This window comes from Mustela nigripes, chromosome X (genome assembly GCF_022355385.1).
Source record: "Mustela nigripes isolate SB6536 chromosome X, MUSNIG.SB6536, whole genome shotgun sequence".
Lineage (NCBI taxonomy): Eukaryota > Metazoa > Chordata > Mammalia > Carnivora > Mustelidae > Mustela > Mustela nigripes.
Genome location: NC_081575.1, coordinates 68077786 through 68097102, shown reverse-complemented (window position 1 = coordinate 68097102; position 19317 = coordinate 68077786). Strand labels below are relative to the sequence as shown.

The 19317-nt window shown below is 54.3% G+C and overlaps 1 protein-coding gene across 4 annotated transcripts in view; it reads right to left on the bottom strand.

The window, feature by feature from the left end:
* Window positions 1–4930: 4930 nt before the first annotated feature.
* The window catches only part of ZMYM3 (zinc finger MYM-type containing 3), a 15361-nt gene continuing 974 nt past the window's right edge, over window positions 4931–19317 (bottom strand). Inside the window, exons 2-25 of one of the 4 annotated variants that reach the window (XM_059386054.1) lie at window positions 18239–18924; window positions 17245–17288; window positions 16852–16918; window positions 16095–16389; window positions 15647–15824; window positions 15070–15288; window positions 14625–14775; window positions 14256–14371; window positions 13985–14071; window positions 13687–13837; window positions 13292–13464; window positions 12920–13085; window positions 12147–12244; window positions 11899–12061; window positions 11506–11618; window positions 11199–11373; window positions 10898–11044; window positions 10322–10425; window positions 9822–9990; window positions 9336–9487; window positions 8519–8633; window positions 7432–7686; window positions 6540–6657; window positions 4931–6393 (exon numbers count right to left, since the gene is read on the bottom strand). In XM_059386054.1, coding sequence (XP_059242037.1) covers window positions 6201–6393; window positions 6540–6657; window positions 7432–7686; window positions 8519–8633; window positions 9336–9487; window positions 9822–9990; window positions 10322–10425; window positions 10898–11044; window positions 11199–11373; window positions 11506–11618; window positions 11899–12061; window positions 12147–12244; window positions 12920–13085; window positions 13292–13464; window positions 13687–13837; window positions 13985–14071; window positions 14256–14371; window positions 14625–14775; window positions 15070–15288; window positions 15647–15824; window positions 16095–16389; window positions 16852–16918; window positions 17245–17288; window positions 18239–18905 — 4116 coding nt within the window. In that variant the 5' untranslated portion in view covers window positions 18906–18924 and the 3' untranslated portion in view covers window positions 4931–6200. Of the gene's footprint in view, window positions 6394–6539; window positions 6658–7431; window positions 7687–8518; window positions 8634–9335; window positions 9488–9821; window positions 9991–10321; window positions 10426–10897; window positions 11045–11198; window positions 11374–11505; window positions 11619–11898; window positions 12062–12146; window positions 12245–12919; window positions 13086–13291; window positions 13465–13686; window positions 13838–13984; window positions 14072–14255; window positions 14372–14624; window positions 14776–15069; window positions 15289–15646; window positions 15825–16094; window positions 16390–16851; window positions 16925–17244; window positions 17289–18238; window positions 18925–19317 lie in introns of all 4 variants that reach the window. The other 3 variants (XM_059386053.1, XM_059386055.1, XM_059386056.1) reach the window with 3 other exon arrangements.

The following is a 19317-nucleotide window of genomic DNA, read 5'->3' as shown; positions in this document are numbered from 1 at the left end:
CCATTTCTCTGCCTTAACCTTAGGGATCTCAAAGGCACACTTTGTTTTCCAGCAGTGTCCTCCTGGCCCTTTCCATCTTCCCTCCAGCTTCCCTTCAAGAGACAAAGCCTTTCATTCTACAGTTAGAGTGAAAATGCAGATTCTCTGGAGAAATCATGCCAACTAAAAATCATTCACATGAAAATACAATCAGCCAACAAATAAGGTCTTGGAAATAACGTGTCCCAAATCTTTCTCAAGCCCCTCTCCTGTTCTCCTCAGCATTCCCATTGTGCTCTTGCCTTCCTTCGAGCCCTGTAGTGATCTCCTAACTGATCATTTGGACGATAAAAGCTAAAGCTTATATTTAGGGATGCCTGGGTGGTTCAGTCAGTTGAGTGTCTGCCTTCAGCTCAGGTCATGATTCCAGGGTCCTAGAATCGAGTCCCACATCGGGCTCCCTGCTCAGCGGGGAGCCTGCTTCTCCCTCTGCCTGCCACTACCCCTGCTTGTGCTCTGTATCTCTCTCTCCTTCTGACAAATAAATACAATCTTTAAAAAAAAAAAAAAAGCTAACATTTATTAGGGCACCTGGGTGGCTCAGTCGTTAAGCACCTGTCTTCAGCTGAGGTCATTATCCCAGGCTCTTGGGATCAATCCCCCCATTGGGCTCCTTGCTCAGCAGGGAGCCTGACGCTCCCCCTGCTTGTGTTCTCTCTCTCTCTCTCTGACAAATAAAATCTTTATTTAAAAAAAGCGCTGACATTTATTAAGTGTTTCCTGTGTGCTGGGCTCAGCAGGATCTTCTTGAATCTCAATGCTCAGCATTATCTCCTTGAATCCTCATCACATGCTACATTAATGCCATTATTGTCCTCATTTTACAGATAAGAAAACTGAGGTCTGCATAGGTTAAGTAACTTGCCCAGGCCCCACTGCTCGAAAGGAGGGGTTGCACTGGGAACTAGAACTCCTGTCTGCCAGATGCCAAAAGCAAAGCGCTTAGCCATTTCTGTACCACTGCCTCCCTGTAACTGGGCTCTCAGGCTTCCTCAGACTCAGTCCTCCTCCACCTCATCCAGACATGCGAGGGTTCCCTTAAAGCATGAATCTTGCTGATTCTGTGTGAAAATCCGCCAATGGCTTTCTACTGCTTCAAGGATACAATATGACTGGTCTGCTTTGCCAGAACGGAGGGGTTTTCTGGGATGCTGGCTTTTCATTACTAAAACTGGCAGAGTCCTGGAGGTGCCTGGCTGGCTCAGTGGGTAGAGCATTTGTCTCTTGATCTTGGGGTCCTGAGTTCAAGCCCCACAATGAGCTTAGAGATTAATTCTAAAGAATTTTTTGAAAAAAAGAAAAGAAAGAAACTGGGAATTTCCCAGGCAAAATAAGACAGTTGGTCACCCTAGCAGGGCGTAGTATGGCATTCGATACCTTTCACACTCTGATCCCCATTTTCCCAGCAACACCTGCCCCCACTGCTCACCCTTTTCACTGTGCCCTCTCTACCTTTCCTGCAGCCCAATCACCCATCCCTAGACACTGTGTGTTCTCTTACACCTCCACACCTTTTTTTTTTTTAAGATTATTTATTTATTTTGAGAGAGAGCGAGCAGGAGGGAGGGGCAGAGGGAGAGAGAGAGAGAAAGTCTGAAGCAGACTCTGAGCTAAGCATGGAGCCAGATGCAGGGCTCGATCTCATGAGCCTGGACATCATGACCTGAGCCGAAACCAAAAATCCAACACTTAACAGATTGCACCACCCAGGTACAGCAATTCCTCTATACCTTTTGGGCACACTGATCCCCACATCTCCCCTCTGCCTGACAAACTATGCTCACTCTTCATGGAAACCCAGCTCCCAGGTCACCTCTATGGGCTTTCTTGATTTCCTTGGAGAGAAGGAGCAACAGTTACATTGTAAGCCTGGTTGTTTTCTTTTCTTTTTTTTTTTTTTTAAGATTTTATTTATTTATTTGACAGAGAGAAATCACAAGTAGATGGAAAGACAGGCAGAGAGAGAGAGGGAAGCAGGCTCCCTGCTGAGCAGAGAGCCTGATGCGGGGCTCGATCCCAGGACCCTGAGATCATGACCTGAGCCGAAGGCAGCGGCTTAACCCACTGAGCCACCCAGGAGCCCCAATAAGCCTGGTTGTTTTCTTAATACATGAAACTTCTCCAGGGTTGCGACTAAGCTAAGCCAGTGCAGGCAGCTAGAGTGCAAAATTGTTTTGTTTTTTTTTTTTAAGATTTTATTTATTTATTTATTTGAGGGAGAAAGAGAGCATGAGAGGGGAGAAGGTCAGAGGAGGAAGCAGACTCCCCACAGAGCTGGGAACCCAATTCGAGGCTCAATCCCAGGACTCCAGGATCATGACCTGAGCCAAATGCAGTATGGCTCAGCCAACTGAACCACCCAGGCAACCGTAGAGTACAAAGTTTAGGTAGGTGTTTTGCAGACACCTACCCTGTACTTGCATGACCCTGACAGTGAGGGCCCCCTTGTATTTTGCCCCCTAGATACCTTGATTGCCTCACCCTAGTCCCAGGCCTGGTCCTCCTGCCCTATCAGACTAAGGGATTTTTCAAGACAGACCCCAAGTTTTTACTCAGCTTTATAACCATAATGACTAGTCCAAAGCTAGGCACAGAGTAGAAATCTAGTTGAACCGATGACATTGGACTCTTCTCTGTTCCAGTAGGGGAAGGAAGGAAGGGAGCCAGACAGCTCTAGGCCCCGGTGAGGATGAGAGTAGAAGGCAAATTTGACGGACCTCTTGTTGGCCTGGGGATGAGGACAGTTTTGGCCTCTGGCAGATTGGGGGTCCTCCTGTTTCTCTGGTCATTCCCTCTCTGTTCCTTACACTGGGTATTTGGAGATACTCTCCAAGGTACCTTTTTTGGGGGGGGACTTATTCTCTCTTAATTCAATTTCTCCTCTAATGATCTTGTCCAATCCTGGAGCTTCAGCTAGCTAGTTGTTTGTAGATCACTTCTAAATTGACATCTCACGCATGACGCTAAGTAACAGAAGTCAGAGATAAAGGCAAATACTGTATGATCCCACTTAGATGTAGAATCTTAAAAAGCTGAACTCAAAAGAAACAAAGAGTGAAACTGTGGTTTCCAGGGACTGGCGGTGGGGGAAACGAGGAGCCATTGGTCAAAGCCTCTAAATTTCCAATTATAAGATGAATAAGTTCTTGGGGATCCAATGTACACCATGGTGACTATAGTTAACAACATCATATTATGCACTTGAAAGTTGCAGAAACACCTGGGTGGCTCAGTCATTAAGCATGTGCCTTCGGCTCAGGTCACGATCCCAGGGTCCTGGGATCTAGCCTGGCATTGGGCTCCCTGCTTGGCAGGAGGCCTGCTTCTCCCTCTTCCACCCACCCCCACCCCCACTTGTGTTCCCTCTCTTGCTGTGTATCTCTGACAAATAAATAAAATCTTTAAAAAAAAGAAAGGAAGTTGCTAAGAGAGTAGATCTTAAATGTTCCCACCCCAAAAAAAGGGATGGTAATTTGTGATGGGGTGGAGATATTAGCAATATATAAATATATAAATGTATCAAATCAGCATAGCCATAAGCCCTAAACCTATACCATATGTCAAGTGTACCTCAATAAAACAAAACAAAAATAAACACCTCTCTTCTAAGCCTTAGACCCATATTTCCAACTGCCTAGTGTGTATGGTAGTATCTAGCATCCATATTGCTCTTTTTTGCAGGGGGGATGGGCAGAGGGAGAGAATCTGAAGCAGGCTCCATGCCCAGTGTGGAGCCCAACATCTATCTCATGTCCCCGAGATCGTGACCTGAGCCGAAATCGAGTGGGATTCTTCACCAACTGAGCCACCCAGGCCCTGATACTGTTATTTCGGGTCCATTTTCCTGTGTGGCCTTTGCAATGGTTCTCTGAGAAAGCTGTGGCAAGGATATGATTTTTAAGGTGAGGCTCAAAAAGGCAGGACTGTCTAGGTCTGAGTGGTGGAGCTTTGAGTAGAAAGTCAAGTTTGGGTGTCCTCCAGCACAGAGGTGTCTCAGGAGAGTCTCAAACCCAACATAACCAAAACCTCCAGTTGTTACCAACCCCGTCCTATTCCTACTCTCTGGCAAAGAAACAAAAACAGAACCACCACTCTCCAAGCAGCAAGGCTAGAAACCTAGGATTCACGCTCACTTCCTCCCTCTCCCTCAGATCCTGCAGATTTAACTTTGAAATATCTGAATCCAGCCTCTCTTCCTACTTTATACCCATTGCATGCATGAAGGCCCACAGACTCTACCAGCTCCCATTCTTACCTGCCCCCACCTCCCATCCTTTATAGTGTTGTCGGGGTGGTCTCCTCCCTAAAGCAACAGATTGGATCCTGTCTCTCCCTGACTCCCTGACTTGAAAACCTCAGTCCCGCACTTCCCTTCCCTGTGGCTTTGATTGGGTGGGGCCCCCAACCCCTCCCACTTACCGAGGCCCAGGTCAAATGCCATCACCCTCAGTGAACTTACCGCACACACCTCCCCATAAACTGGAAACAGTTCCTCTGTTCTCCCACAGTACTGGATGTATTTATTTCACTCTGCCAGTCTTAGAACTGTGCACAGGTTCCCTTGAAGCCTGGGAGCTTGCTGGGGATAGGATCTGGGTCTAATTAATCTTTGTCTTCTCTGAAACATGTAATCTGAGGTCCTTGACATAGTAGGTCCTTAACGGAGAGCCGCTGAATTGATTTTTCCCCCCCATAAGTATCTGGAAACCCGTAATAAAGAGGACCGTATTCCTAGTGGATTCCTTCAGCAAGGCAAGCAAAAATGATTCCTAGACTGGGGCAGGACACCCCTACTTCTTCACCCCTTAAGAGCTTTGAAGCTGTCTGGCACTGGTCCCCTATATCCCTCGCTGCACCAGACGCTGCTCTCCCTCCCCCAGAGAAGGCAAAAGACAATTTTAACTCTTTATTTGAAACAAACAATTCCAGAGACAGAAGGTTAGTCGTGACAACAGCTTCTCACTACAACACAAGGGTGGTCATGGCTCACGAAGGGACAGGCCAGGCGCCTCAGAACAATATATACAATTTAAACAGTGGCTAAACTGGTGACAGTTATAAAAACACAAAAAGGAGGCTGGGGAACAGCAAAGCCAACAGGGAAAGAACTGGGCACCCCCTTTGCTGGACACTAAAAGTTTTCTGGAACTACAAAGGCAAGGTGGGGAAGAGAGCTGTCGGCCGTGGGGGCGGGACCCCTGCCCACAGCTCCTCGCCTGTCCTTTGACCACAGATCCCATCCTGCACGACCTGGGGCCCCTACAGGCTTGGCCTGGCTCTTAGGATGGGGCAAGAACAAAGGCGGGGAACCCAGCCCCAGTCCCAGTCAGAAGGTAGTTTTTTGCCTTGGGAAACTCTGTCCATTGAACTAGAGGGAGGCAGTTCCAGAAGGGGGCTAAGCGTGTTGACACCGTGGCTCATGCCAACCTAAGACGGCAGAGAGAGACAAACACATAGACCAAGGGGACAGGAGTCGGCTCCCCATAGTTAGAGTCATTCTCTGCCTTTGAGGGAAAGAAAGCATTTGGAGGGTTTCAAACGTGCAGCACCAGGGGTCGGTGCTTGCAGGGGTGGGAATGGGGGATACAGTGGCAAGGGGGTTCCAACCACCAGTTATCTCACGGGAGGGGAAGAGCATCTAAGTTCCACGTCATAGGTAGGGGGTCCCCTCATTACTTTCAGATCTTTCATAGAAGACCCTCCAGCATGGTGCTGGGGAAGAAGAGAGAAGGGAGTGAGCACAGGGCAGAGAAGGCAGCTGGGTTTCTTTCCCTGGCCGAACCTAGGAACGGGGAGCTTTACCTACGCGGGATGGGTCAGGAAACCCAAAGCCAACAGGATCACCAGAGCTATCAACACTCCATCCAGAGTCTGGCCCCAGGAGAACAGGGTTTACTGTGAAGCGTAAAGACAGTGGCCTCGCTGGGTTTTGCCCATCACTGGGAGCCCAGCCCCTGGGGAGAAAGGACTGGGACCCTGGGGCTGTCAAGTGGTAATGGAAGGAGGTAAAAGCCAGGGGTTCCTAGGGAAGGCAGGGGACGGAGGAGGGCAGTCAAGGGCCCTTTCAAATGAGTAGCATTGGTTCCCGGGCCAGGCGCCCTGCGGGACACGACCCCAGGCCAGGTGTCGGTGTGAGAGACAGACACAGCTAGCACGCAGGCTCAGTCCAGGTCTTCCTCCCCAGGACGACCCAGCTCCTCATAAATCTCGCGCACAGCCAGAATACGATTGAGCATACTCTCCAACATGCTGCGGTCCATGGGGATGACGGAATACCAGAGAGGGGACTCCGCGATGCAGGACCGCTCGGGTTGCAGGTAGAAGACATCGTTGCGAGTCCGGAGGCTTTCGGGACTGCAATGATGGGGAAGGGGAGTGGGAGGGGGGAAGGTGGCGGGGGGGCGGCGGGGGGGGGGGGGGGAGGACAGAGATCAATGTGGGGCAAAGAAGACCCCTGGGGTCCCCATGCTAACGTCATTCCTGCATAGCCTCCAACTCACCATTTGGAGAGATAGAATTCGTAGAACTTGACCGGGCAGCGGAGGGGATTCATGCGGTTTTCACGCTGCTCTAAGATAGGGGCTTCGTCTTCTCTCTTCCGTTTCCCAGGCCCCGTGTCTGTGGAAGAGGCAAATGGCCCAGAGTGGTTAAAAGCACAGTGCTCATGAACCACCTTCCAAAAGCGCAGTCCAGGGCACAGAAGGCCTCAGGATGCCAAGTGTAGTCTCAGAGGGAAATAAAGGCAGAAGGAGAGCTGGTGACAAGCAAATGTCCTGTGTGCATGTGTGTGTGGGGGTGTCGCTCTGCAGGCCTCCCTGGTTCTCACCGCCAAAACCTCTTTTTATGATCTCCCCCAAACATATTTCCTAAAGAAGTAATCTCAGAAGTGATGTGCACATGCTCCAAAACAGGCCTGACTCTGCAAGGCTGGGCTGGCCTTCCAGGACAGAGAAATGGCCACAGTCCCGGCCCCTGGGACATGAATCCAGGGGGAGGCTTGGGCCCAGGGCAGTGACCTCAGCAACTGCACGCAGAGGGGCCAGGACTCCAGGACCTAGAGCGGAAAGCAAGGTGTGGTTTCTGTCATGCCCACGAGCAAGGAGCCAGGGAGAGTCTCCCTTCCACAGGCATCAACTCTCCCCCACAGCCAAGCACACCCAATGGCTTCCTACCTGTCCGCCACCCCCTAAAAAAAGGAAACTGCCTGGAAATGAGATGAGTTAGGACACAGGCAGCGGGATGACCTCCCACGGATGCGAGAGCCACTGGCCAGATGTCCACACCTGCTTTGCCAGCACGGGCATGGGGGGGGTGGGGAAGCAGAGGAGAGGGCCGGGCCGGTGGTGAGGCAAGCAGAGGGGGTAAAGATAAGAGTGGGGGGCAGCCTCGTACCTCGCCCTTTTCTCTGGCGGACTGGGGCATAGTAGCGGATGCTCACCACCTTGGTGGTGCCCCGAGGGGTGGTACACTTGCGGGACTGCCGCACCACATTGGTGAAGGAGAGCTGCATGTGCTCCTCGGCTGTCTGTAGCCCAAAAAACTTCGTGTTGAAGAACATGAGAGTATTGAGGAGGACGAAGGGCGAGTAGACCCCCAGCTGCTTACACTCCCAGAGGTGCTCTTCCTCCACCCGGGAGAATACCGTATCTGCAACGGTTGGGAAGAAGATGCCAGTCAGAGGGGATCGCCCGCCCACACCCGACCACCTCTGATCCCCGGATGTCCTGCTCACAAGCATGTCTGGCACCGTCCCCGTTCAGGGAAGCACCCACCACAGATGAAGCCCTGGCGCTCTGCCAGAGTAGACGGTGGGGCTGGGTTGGGTTTGGTTTTTAAGTAGGCTGTGCACCCAGCGTGGAGCCTAGCGTGGGGGGCTTGAACTCAAGACCCTGAGATAGGACCTGAGCTGAGATGAAGAGTCAGACAGTAGGGGGAGGTGGCTGGGTGGCTCAGTCAGTTAAGAATCAGATCACAATCCTGGGATCCTGGGAGCAGGGAGTCTGCTTCTCTGTCTCTCTCCCCTGCCCTTCTCCCCATTCTCTCCCCCTGCCCCCCCAAATAAACAAATAAAATCTTAAAAAAAAGTCAGACACCCAACCAACTGAGCCACCCAGGCACACCAAACCAGAATTTTTTTTTTATGGTTTCCACCTGCATTTGAAGCTTCTCTTGCCACCCTCAAGTTACAAGCAGGCAAATGTAAACCTCAGGGAGTCCCCCAGTGTCTTCTTTTCTTTCCGTACTTACCGACCAAACCCAGACCACCTTCCTCAGACCCAGAGACAGCTCGTCAGACCTAAGTCAGGTTCAAGGACGGGGACCCGGGACCCTAGCTCTGAACCATGAGGCCCCAGGTCTGTAACTCCTGCCCTCTGAGTCTTGGTGAAGAGCAGTAGACCAAAGTGCCCAGAACTCTTGGAATGGCGCATTGAAAGACTGGAGGAAAGGGCAGAGGGACTGCTAAGTCCCCGTCCCTTACTGTTGGGGAGGAGCGTGGGCTGCCAGGTACTCAGAGACTTGTTGAGTTCTTGAACGAAAGTCAGGTAGTAAAGGTCCGTGAAGATGTTCACCATTCGGTTATTTTCCAGCAAGTACTAAAGAAAGAAAACCAAACGCACATAAAAAAGCTAGACTCTGGGGCACCTGGGTGGCTCAGTCAGTGAAGCATCTGCCTTCACCTCAGATCATAATCCTAGGATCCTAGGATAGAACTCTGTATCGGGGGGTGGACAGGGGAATTCCCTGCTCAGTGGGGAGTCTGCTTCTCCCTCTCCCTCTGCTGCTCCCCTTGCTTGTGCTCTCTCTCCCTCTGTCAAATAAATAAATAAAATCTTTTTTAAAAAGTGCTATATTTTAGGCTCTAAAGGAAAGACATGATGCCAAAGGCCCCAGGCTTGTTGACCTTGGTAATGAGGAGGCAGTGGGAAACAGCTGCTGGGTTATGTGACCCCAGGTGCTCTTCCCCAGGGATGCCCACCACTCCGAGGTGCTGGGACCTTGCTAGAAGAGGAGGGCGTTTTGGAAGAGATGTGTCATAGCTGGCTCCTCACCAACCCAGCCCCCCTCATCACATGACACATGGCCGACCTCTCCCTGTGGGAACTAACCACCCCCAACACTCAAGGAACCCAGGTCCACCCACCCTTCCCGTCTTAGAAGGGTCTGAGAATTGCTGAGGGGACCTGCTCAGGGTAGGAGACAGGGTGGGGCACAGTGAGCAGGACAGGACCATTTCTGGTGGGACCCTGCCTGCTCTGCCGAGGGTGATGGCCAGTGAGACAGCGTGCAAGGGGTACCTGTTGGATGCCAAGACACAGATAGTAGATACTGTCGGGTTCGTATCGTTCACCGTTGGGTCGAGTGATTTCTCTCACAAACTGGGCCAGGCCGTAGTTGAGTTCGGCAGCAGAGCAAGCCAGAATATCCTCCTTGATGCGCATCGGTTTGGCTGCAGGGATGTGCAGTAGAGGTGGATGGGATTAAGAATACTCCATGCGGAGAATTTCATTTCACTCCATTGTTAATCCCTTCATCCCTCAGTCGCACAAACCCACCCATCACCAAAAAAAAAAAAAAAAAAAAGCCCCCCGCCTTGAAACCTAGGCAGCCCCTCCCCATCTTCACAGGATACACCTCGGTGATCACAGCCTTATCACTCCCAGACACCATCACATCCTTCACATCCTAAGCTAAATCACAGCCCTGGCCCTCTTCCTCCTCCTCTCCCTCTCCCTCTCCCCACTCTCCTCCTTAGAGGGTACCCTCCCTCCGTCCCAACCTACGGCCAAAACGCAGCTCATCCCCCTTGCTCGTTTCTCCATTGGCATATTTTGACTGCACCCAGCACTTCCAAGCATTGACACCATATGAATAGTTGAGCCCAGTACAGCTAGGCTGGCTGCTCATGGAGTCCCGGGAACAGCTCTCCGAAAGCACCAGCCGCTTTTGACCCTGGAAGGGGAGAGAAAGGAGAGGCATGGCTGGGGCAAGGCCAGGGGCACCACGGAAGCTAGGCGGGATAGTGCTGACTGCCGCAGAACCAGGGGACTGACATCAGAACACAGCAAGCGGCCAGAGCTCAGAGCCCCAGAAACAGCCCTGATGATCTCATGAACCCAGGACAGAGAAAGTTTGGTTGCGTCTCAGGACTCACCATGGGAGAGACAGGAGGGCAGGGAAGTCAAACTGCTGGAAGCCAAGGCTGCTGGCTTGGTTATAAGACACTCCCCCGAGTCCCTTGGGCCCCCTCCCTCTGCTGTGGGTTCAGCACCCTAGCCCTCACCTTCTTCATGGTGCGGGGAAGGTCTTGTTCAGTAGACACGTCCTCGGGGCCTACCAGGCCGCAATCAAAAAGGAAGTCTACACTGGGGTTAATGTCCAAAGGATCTGTTAAGAGCAGAAAGGAAGAAGAAACCAATGTTTTCAGATCTCAACCGGGTAACGCTCCTACCCTACCCCTCCTACTTGGCCACATGCCTCCCACATGGCCCACATGGCTTCAACATACGCAGTAGGAACCAGCAAAGCTGTACCGAGAACACACTCAGAGGCACACCGACACCAAAGCTCCCAACGATGTGAATGCTTATAAAACTATGGAACCATGTACTTAAACGCGGGTAAGATGGTAAATCTCAGGTCATGCTTTTTTGCCATGATTGGAAAAAACAAACAAGACACAGCCATAAAATAGTGCGCCTATCCTGGGATCTCTGGCACTGGTCCCTGTGTGAGCCTTCTGTCATAGGGTCCCAAGGAGCACTGCTTAGGGTCATGCTCAGGCCACGAGGGTCACTCCTCGCCTGATGGCACGAAGGGTCCTCCTGGACTCCCTGGACACACTTTGCATCCTACTCACTCTTGGGGAAGTCAGCCTCCAAATCTTGCCCAGGCTCATCTAGGACATTGGCCATCTTCACAGCCATGGCCAGTACATCATCTCGAGCTGGCCCAAACAGGTCGCAGTCTTCCAGAAGCCCCTCTGCACTCTGGTTGCTCACAAGATCTGGGAGGCAGAAAAGGTAACCAACACTTCTGCCTAGGGCCTGACCCCAACTACTCCCCAGTCCTGCCAAGGCACCAAGATCACCACGCTCCACCCCCCAGGGCCAAAACAGGTGGGTTGCACCCTGTGTCCCACATCACTGTCTGTGGCATACCACAAAGGTCAGATGAGGCCTTGTCTAACTCCTCAGCCTCGGCAATCATTTCGGCCATAGCCAGGATGTCAGCTTCCAAGGGGTTGGAAGGGATCTTCACCTTCAGCTCCTCGATGGTCTCCACAATCTTGTCTGTGCTCTCCAAGGTGGTGGGCAGGAACATGGGCACAGGCACCTGGAGGCACAAGTCCCAACTAGACACCAAGAAGTGGAGCGGCCCGGGTGAGGGACAGCTGGTGAGGGGGAGGGTGGGTCTCAGTCCTGAGAGGGTAGAGGAGGCCGCAGTAGGAAGGGCCGTGAAACTCACCGGGATGGGCATGGAGAAAGGCACCGGGACTTTCTGGCAATACAGATGCATAGGCACTGGCACAAAGATGGGCACTGGGATGGGTAGCACAATAACCTGTGGCTTCCACTCTTCTGCCGGTAAGAAAGGGGTCTTCTCAGAGCCCCCACTCTGAGATTGGTCATGTCTGGCCTGGGGTCGGACGCTTGCTCATCACCCCCAAAGGCTTTGATGCATGCTTGGTGTCACAAACCCATGCCTGCACCAAAGGCTGAGAGACAATTCTCCAGTTCCACGACAAACATGCCCATGCTACATAAGCCGCCTCAAAACCCCCTGGTCCAGCTCCAGAGCGCATTGCTAGAGGCCTAGACTAGGAAACGTAGCCCCGGATATCTAGGTACCCCAGCTCACCTGTTTGACTTCCTTTGGACTTCATCTCCACCTTGCAGGAGACCCCCCGATTCTGCATCAGTGGTTTACACATGGCAGCTTTGTTTTTGCGGGGTGTTGCTGGGGGCGGTGGGGGCGGAGGAGGGGTGGAAGCAGTGGGAGCCGATCGGGTCTTTGCAGGGATCTGCAGAGACAAAGGAACGTTCGTGCCGCCAACATACCAGAGCCCCCGTTCTGAGACCATCCACCCCTCTGGCTTCGGCCCTGACCTTTCCCAGATTCCCATTTTCCTCTGGGGTCTTCACTGTATTGCTGTTCTCCACTTTGGTTTGAGACGGTGTCTGGGGCTTTGACTCAGGAGACTGACCTAGAGATCAAACAAATGTATGCTCTCATCTGAGGAACTGCTCTCTGTTTTCTCCTCATCCCTGTCCCAGGAGAGCTCCGTTAAGAGGGGTGCTAAATGCAAATGGCCTATTTAGACTATCCTCTCCTCGCCACCCCAGATCTCGTCTTCTCTAGGCCCCAGTGACTGGGGCCAAGAAGACTTTGCTCTCAGCTGCCAAGAAGATCAAAAAATAGTTTCCCCAAGAACCCACACTTTGAGACCTTCCATGCAAATGGCCCTCAGAAGCCTGGGACCCCTGCAACAGTGGAGGGGCTGAGGGGACATTCTAGAAACAGCAGTCTTCAGTCTCACTAAAGGCAGAGCTTACGCAGACAACCCCTCTTCTCAGAAAACTAACCACAGCCCCCACAGCCCCCCACTAAGCCTGCCCCACTTGGGAAGGTGCTCCTTCGCTAAAAATACATCCTCCATAGAATCGCAGAGGACTCAAACTCGGAGAACCTTTAAACAAGGCTCCCCCTAGTCCTTGCACGGGCCTGGAAGCTGCAGGGGAACACGGCGCCAGAAGCTCTGGCCTAGGTGGAGGTGAAAACCAGAGCGCGAGAAGGGAGACACTGGGCCTGGGGTTAGAAGAGTCTGGGCAGGTTCTCATGGAGTGGGCACCCACCCCCCACTGCCCCGCCTGGGACTTACTGTTCAGGAGGCTCTCAGGCCCACTCTGGGTGTCCAGATTGGGTTGGTTCTGCTGACTGTAAAAACGCAGCAGACACTGTTGGTTGCAGAAATGGCGGATCTGCCCACGCCAGTGAATGGTCTCCAGCAGCTTCCCCTGACGCTTACAGGCGTGGCACCGGGCAGCCTGAGGGGGTCGACCAGAGGAGGGTCAGCCCCACCTCCCTAAAACAGTGCTGGGCCCTCTGCCCTGGGGACAAGCCCTGGGCTCTATTCCACTGGGAGCCTGGGCCAGCCAGAGCCCCCTCCCCAGACATCGGCCACAGCCCCGCAGTCAGTGCAGCAGCACCCCCAACACGGTGCCCCCACAACGTGCCATGCTGTGCCCCTCACCTTACAGTACCACAGCAAGTACTTGCTCTTGCAGTCCTCGCTACAGAAGTCCCAGGTGCTGCCGTCCAGCTGCTCGGTGACCCCACGCTGGCAGGTCTGGGAGCAGTAAGTACAAGTGATACAGCACAGCCCCAGCTTCTTCGTGAAGTCCTGTTTGTACAGCAGCACGCAGCCTGGGGAGAGGGCAAGAGGGAAGAGTCTGGAGACACAGAGATGGACACGGGGGCTTGCAAGCGCCGATCTCTTCGAGGGCGTCCGAGTAAAAGCCCCAACAGCTTCTGGGGCCCGAAGCCTCCGGAGGAGCCCAAGGCTCTTGCCCCACAGCCCTCCGGCCTTCCCTGCCGGCCTCTAGGGCGGTGAGGTACAGGCCTCCTGCCCCTCGGCTGCCTCCTTACCTTCACTGCAGAAGCTTTTCTCCACCCCACTGAATCGAAGCTTCTCGTGCAGGAGCTTCTCCTGCCGGCAGTGCTCGCACTGGGATACCACCCCCCGAAGCCGCTTGAAGTCCTCGCAGCAGTCCCGGCAGCAGAACTGGAATACCTGGTCCTGAGATGAGGGCACAGGGTGGGAGGACAGAACTGTGATATCCAGCGGTGGCCACGGCCCAGCGACCAGAGCCCCTCAGGCAGACTTCTGTCCGTCCGCTGTCTGCTCGGTTGTGCAGCAGGACAGTGGTGGGGGCGGGGGTCTTACCTGCCAATCCAAGACCTCAGGCTTGCCACTGAAGAGGCTGTGGCAGTAGTGACAGCTCAGGTGAATGCCCCCCTCAGGGCTTGTGCGCTGGAGGGAAGGAAGACAAGTAAGGGAGGTGTGTGGTGTTGGCAGCTGCGGGGGGGGGGGGGGGGGGGGGGGGGGGGGTCAGGCTTGCTCTTGGCTCGGGCCCAGGGCCTACCTACCCCCAACTCTCATACCCTTTCTCTGTCACCACACCCTTCGTTAATTCCTGGTCCAGGGTTGGGAGTACCTGGAACTTGGTCCAGCAGCTCGGGCTGCAGAATTGGTAGACTGTGCGATCAACCTTGTTGTAGTAACAGGGGTCAGAGAGGCTGCGGCGGCAGAAGCTGCAGGGTCGGGGAGGGCCTGGGGCACAGAGAGAAAGGGAGAGAGAAAGAGACAGAGAGACAGAGAGAGACAAAGAATACGCGCAAGAGAGAGACAGAGAGAGCACACAGAAGGTGTAAGGCAGTGCAGAGGTGGAACAGGAAACCCACGGGAAGATGGGAAGACGTGGCCGGGGCTGAGGTCGGGCGGCAGGGGTTACTTTGGAAGAGGGGAGTACGGGAGGTAGAAGGAAGGCCAGCAGGGGTCTCAGAGAAGAGGGCTTTGCACCTACCAGTGAGCCCTGCCTGCTTCACTTTGTAAGAGGTGGTACAGCACAGGGAACAGAACAAGCTGGTCTTGCCATTACGATCCACATGTGATAGCATCTCAAAGTTCTTACACAGGGTCTTGCACCAGACACAGGGGTACACACGTGTGTTTTTCTGTGAGGATGGGGAAGGAGAGGCTGAGGCTGGATTTGTCCCTTCACTTTTATTTGTTAAATTGTTTAAAACATGAAAGATTTCAGGCATACAAAAAAAGTAGAGATGGTGATATTAACAAAGACCTGTGTATCCACCAGCCAGCTTCAAAAATAAAACATAACAGATACAATTGAAACCCCCTTTATTTGTTTTATTCCTCCCGACCCTCGACCCCATCAGGCACCTTTATTCATCACCCGGGCACCGCACCCCCTTCCACAGCCCTCTAATGCACTACTCCCTCGGCCCCACCTTCTTGTATGCCCCCAAGCAGGTTGTGTTGCAGAACCGCTTTTGTTGGCCCTCGTGGAAGAGGAGCTCAGGGCCAGGGCTCCCGGTCTTGGTGTAGATGTAAGCCCCGCACTGGTCGCAACAGTTGGTTTTCAGTCCCTTGTTGGCCCGGAATTTGGAGAAGCATGAATCGCTGCAGAGCCGGTGTACCACGCTGCCATTGCTGACCTCGTGCAGGACCTGCCGTGTATACACACGCACACCATGAGCAGAGGCCTGGGCACCACCACCCACCCTGGAGCAAGGACGGCCCACCCCGCCTCACCCTAGACCTTCACAGCAGACAGTGGGCCCAGGGACCCCCCCAACCTGCACATCGGGCTGCCGACTTGATGGTGAGGTCCTGGGAGGCAAGGAAGGCCGGCTGCGTACATCCTGGAGAAGCTCTATCCTTGAATACGCTCCCTCACGGTGGCTGCCTCTCCCCCACCACACACTCCCCTCTTCCACAGGGCCTGGCCCCTGCAGCCCCAGGAGTGCAGGGGCAGCTCAGGGCCAGCCAGGCTCTGCAAATCCGGCCCCCATCGAGCTTCCTCACCTCTCCGGTCTTCTGGCATATGCTGCAGCGAGTGGCATCGGCGGGATCCCCGGACTGGGGGATTGGGCGCTGCTGCTGGGCCTCATACAGGGACAGACAGACGGATGTGCAAAACTCGTGGAAGGAGCCTCCTGAACCAGTCTGGGCCACAACCGAGTCCTTGGTGTTCCAGATCTCCCTGGAGGGAGTAGGGGTGGGGGGTGAAACAGGTTCAGATATTCACTCAGCACTACCCTCTCCTTTCACCAGCTCCCACCGCCCCCCATCCTCGGGGACCGGGGACCGGTGACCACGGGCCCCCTGACTACTCTTACTCTACTCAGGCCCCCTCCCTCACCTTCCTGGCTCCCAGTTCTGCTCCACCAGGTGCTTGCCAAGACGGTTTCTGTCTCAGCCATTATTCCCAGCCTGCTCCCTGCCCTCCCCGCACCTGGAGACCTTCACGTACTTCTTGCAAAAGGTACAGGTCTTTTTGCCCGAAGGCTTCTTAGAGAAAGTGGTGAGACAGGATGAAGAGCAGAAGAGCTGGGGCAGCCCCTTGCGCTGGTAGGCAGTTTGCCCCTTCTGCAGTGGCGTCCGGCAATGCGCACAGGTCATCTTGGTGCCCACTGCGGAGCGCCCAGCCCTTTGGGCCACACTCGAGCGGAGGGACATGCGAGGGGACCGCCGGGGCCGGAATGGCACAAAGTCCTCATCGTTGGGGTCATCTACCATGGCATCAGAATCCTCATCTGACACTGGAACTGAGGAAGTGGGGAAAGGGGCAGTGAACAGAGGCAACTGGACCGGACCAGGTCTCCAGCCATCCTCTGAACCCATCAGGTAGCTCAGCAGATACTGGATCCCCTGGTGTGACGGCGGGGGTGGGGGGGGGGGGGGGGAGGATCCCCATCCCCCTGGTTCCTGCCTTTCCACCCCCACCCCTAGTATACTGGTATCTTAAGCCACTGGTGTCACTCTCCCTCAGTCACTCCATAATCGCCTAGAGAGGGCACGGGAGGGCTCCAAGTGAGAAGACTCAGGACAGGGATGGCACAGCTGAAATAGGAAACTCCATTCTCATTGCTGTTGTTTTCAATTTCCCCCACTGCCCCTGGTTCCCATGCCAACCCACAGCAGAAACAGGCACTTCACACTCTGCAGGGTGCAGGAGATCCGTGGCCAGCCACATCCCACTCGGTCACACTTCCTCAAGTCCTACTCACTGCTCTCAGTGGAATCCACAACCTCAGGTTTCGGAGGCTCCACTCTTCTAACGCGCTCGCTTCTCTTCTGTACCTTGGAAACAGCGGAGGGAGGAAAGCTGACACCAGGGGCAGGCTAAAGGGCCTGCTGCACTAGTGCAGGGTGGGGGGGGTACAGAGGTGGGAGGGGGAAGGGAGAGTAGGGACCCTTGGCCCAGCCCTTAGGAGGAGGGAAGAAAAGGGGGCTGGACTTTCTCCTTCAGAAGCAGGAGACACAAGAGCTCCCGCCCTCCTCCTAACTCTCCTCACACACACCCTCCACAGAACAACATCTGGGAGGGAAAATGAAGGGTCTGTCCTTCCCAGAGCTACAGGGGGAACCAGACTCCTTCCAATCCCCTCCCTCCCCCTCACCCGCTCAGGCGGCTTCTCACTCGCCTTCCCAGTCAGGCCATCTCCTGCAAAGGAAGCAGAAAACAGCCTAAATCTTGAGCCTGCCCTCACCGCCCCCTCCCTGGCCCAACCTCTACTTCCATTCCTGGGGAAGGGCTTACTCAAAACTGAAAGGGAAAACTCAAGTGCTTGTGGCTTCTTGGGGCCCCTGAGGGTTACCTTGAGCTCTGCACTAAGGGGAGCAGCTATTCTCCATTAAAAAAAAGAAATCCTAGCCTTCCCACCCTCCTGTTCCAATCATTGAGAGTTAAGGAAATGCAGGTAACACATGCCTTCCATCAGAGGACTTCTAGCTCACATACAAAACCAAATGCAACCACCCAAAGGTAGCAAGGGGAAAAGGAAGCATTGACGTATGGATAGGTTCCCCTGGACTCAGGTGGTTCTGTAAGCCCCAAGCCACTGGTCACAAGCTGGGAGAGGCAGAACAGGGGAGAAAAGAGAGCCCCTCAAGCCCGGGCTGTGCCTCCCCCATCAGAGGCACAATTCCAGGCCCTGTGTTTCTACCATTCCCCCTAAATCGCTATATTGTTGGTGGCTCCAGGATCCAGTTATCATTCATCAAACCCAGAAACCCCACTCTCTTCTGGAACAAAATAGCTGGAAAGACCTTAGCACCAAGAATCCTGGCATCCTCTCCAAATTCTGAAGGAAGGATGCTGGCACCAACAGCCCACTGGGGTTAAAAAAAGGCGGGGGGAACCTCTCCCAACAAATCCACTCTTCCCAACCCACCCCCTGAAACCTCACCCCTATTCCTCTCCCACAGCCACTGAGCTGCCTCTCCACCCTTACCTTCCTTCATCTTTGCCACACCCCCCAAATCCTCCCTTCCAAATTCCCAACTCTTTCTCTATATATCCTCCTCCCCTACGTCTTATCCAAACACACAACCATCCCTCCTTACCCCATCCCTCTCACCATCCTGGATTCTCCAGCTGATTAGACAACCTACCTGGCAAGGAAGGGTGTGCAGGAGGGCTAGGGCCCCCAGGTTTGGTTTGAGAACTGTTGATTCCATCCCCCAGAGTCTCTCCCACTGAAGGGCTGGGGGGACCATTTGGGCTCTGTGGCTGCCCTTGGGGAAGCTCCTCCTCCTGCCCAGGGGAGCCCCTTCTCCCTGTAGCTATGTTGGTGGTCTCCTCCTCTTCAACATGGGGGGACTGCAGTGTTATCGGCGAATCTGGAGCCAATGGCTCTAGTAGCCCCTCTGGTGAAGAGGGATTTGCCCCAGACCCCGCCTCAGGTGGTACCACCTCAGCGGTCTGGCCCCCTGGTCCAGGCTCTAGGGTCTGATCTCCTGCATCCCATGCAAGGGTCCCCTCAGGACCATGGTCCACCTCTGGGGGAGAGGGGGCTTTATAGAGCAGCCCCCCCAGCCCCAGCAGCTCAGTGGCTCCATCCAGGACTCCAGGGTCTTTTTCCAGGCCAGCAGGGGTATCAAGCAGGTCCAGGGCTCCTGAGGATGGAGAAGGGCCAGGGGGTGCCCATCCTCGAGTTGGGGCAGTCTGGGATTCCAGTAGGTCCTCTCCAAATTCCATGTCTACTGGAAGGTCTCCAGCCAGGGGCTTCTCTGGCAGGGTCAATGGGTCAAACGGGCTGGGGAAATCACTGGGGTCCATGAGGATGACTGGATATGGGCTGTAGATTAGGGGTAGAAGAGGGGGCAGAAGAGGTGGTCTTCGCCAGAATGCCTTCTTATATAGGTTCTGGGACACACCCCATCATCCACTTGGATTTCTCTTGAACAGCCCCCACCACAACCGACAAGCATTTCCACAGGCTTTAGTCCGAATGACCACTCCCCCCCAATACAGCGCCCCCTGTGGGGAGAGGCGTTCCCCGCCCTGGCCCTGTGCCCACACTCGCCGGGCAGTCCGTCGTTCCACCCTCCCGCCTGCCCCCGCCACCCCATCTGCAACTCCAAGTTCCCCTCCCCCCTTACCTTTCACTCCCCCCCGGAGAACTCGGGCTGAACGCCCCCTTAGAGTCTCCTAGGACCGCAGCCACCGAGAGCCTTTCCCACCCCCGCGG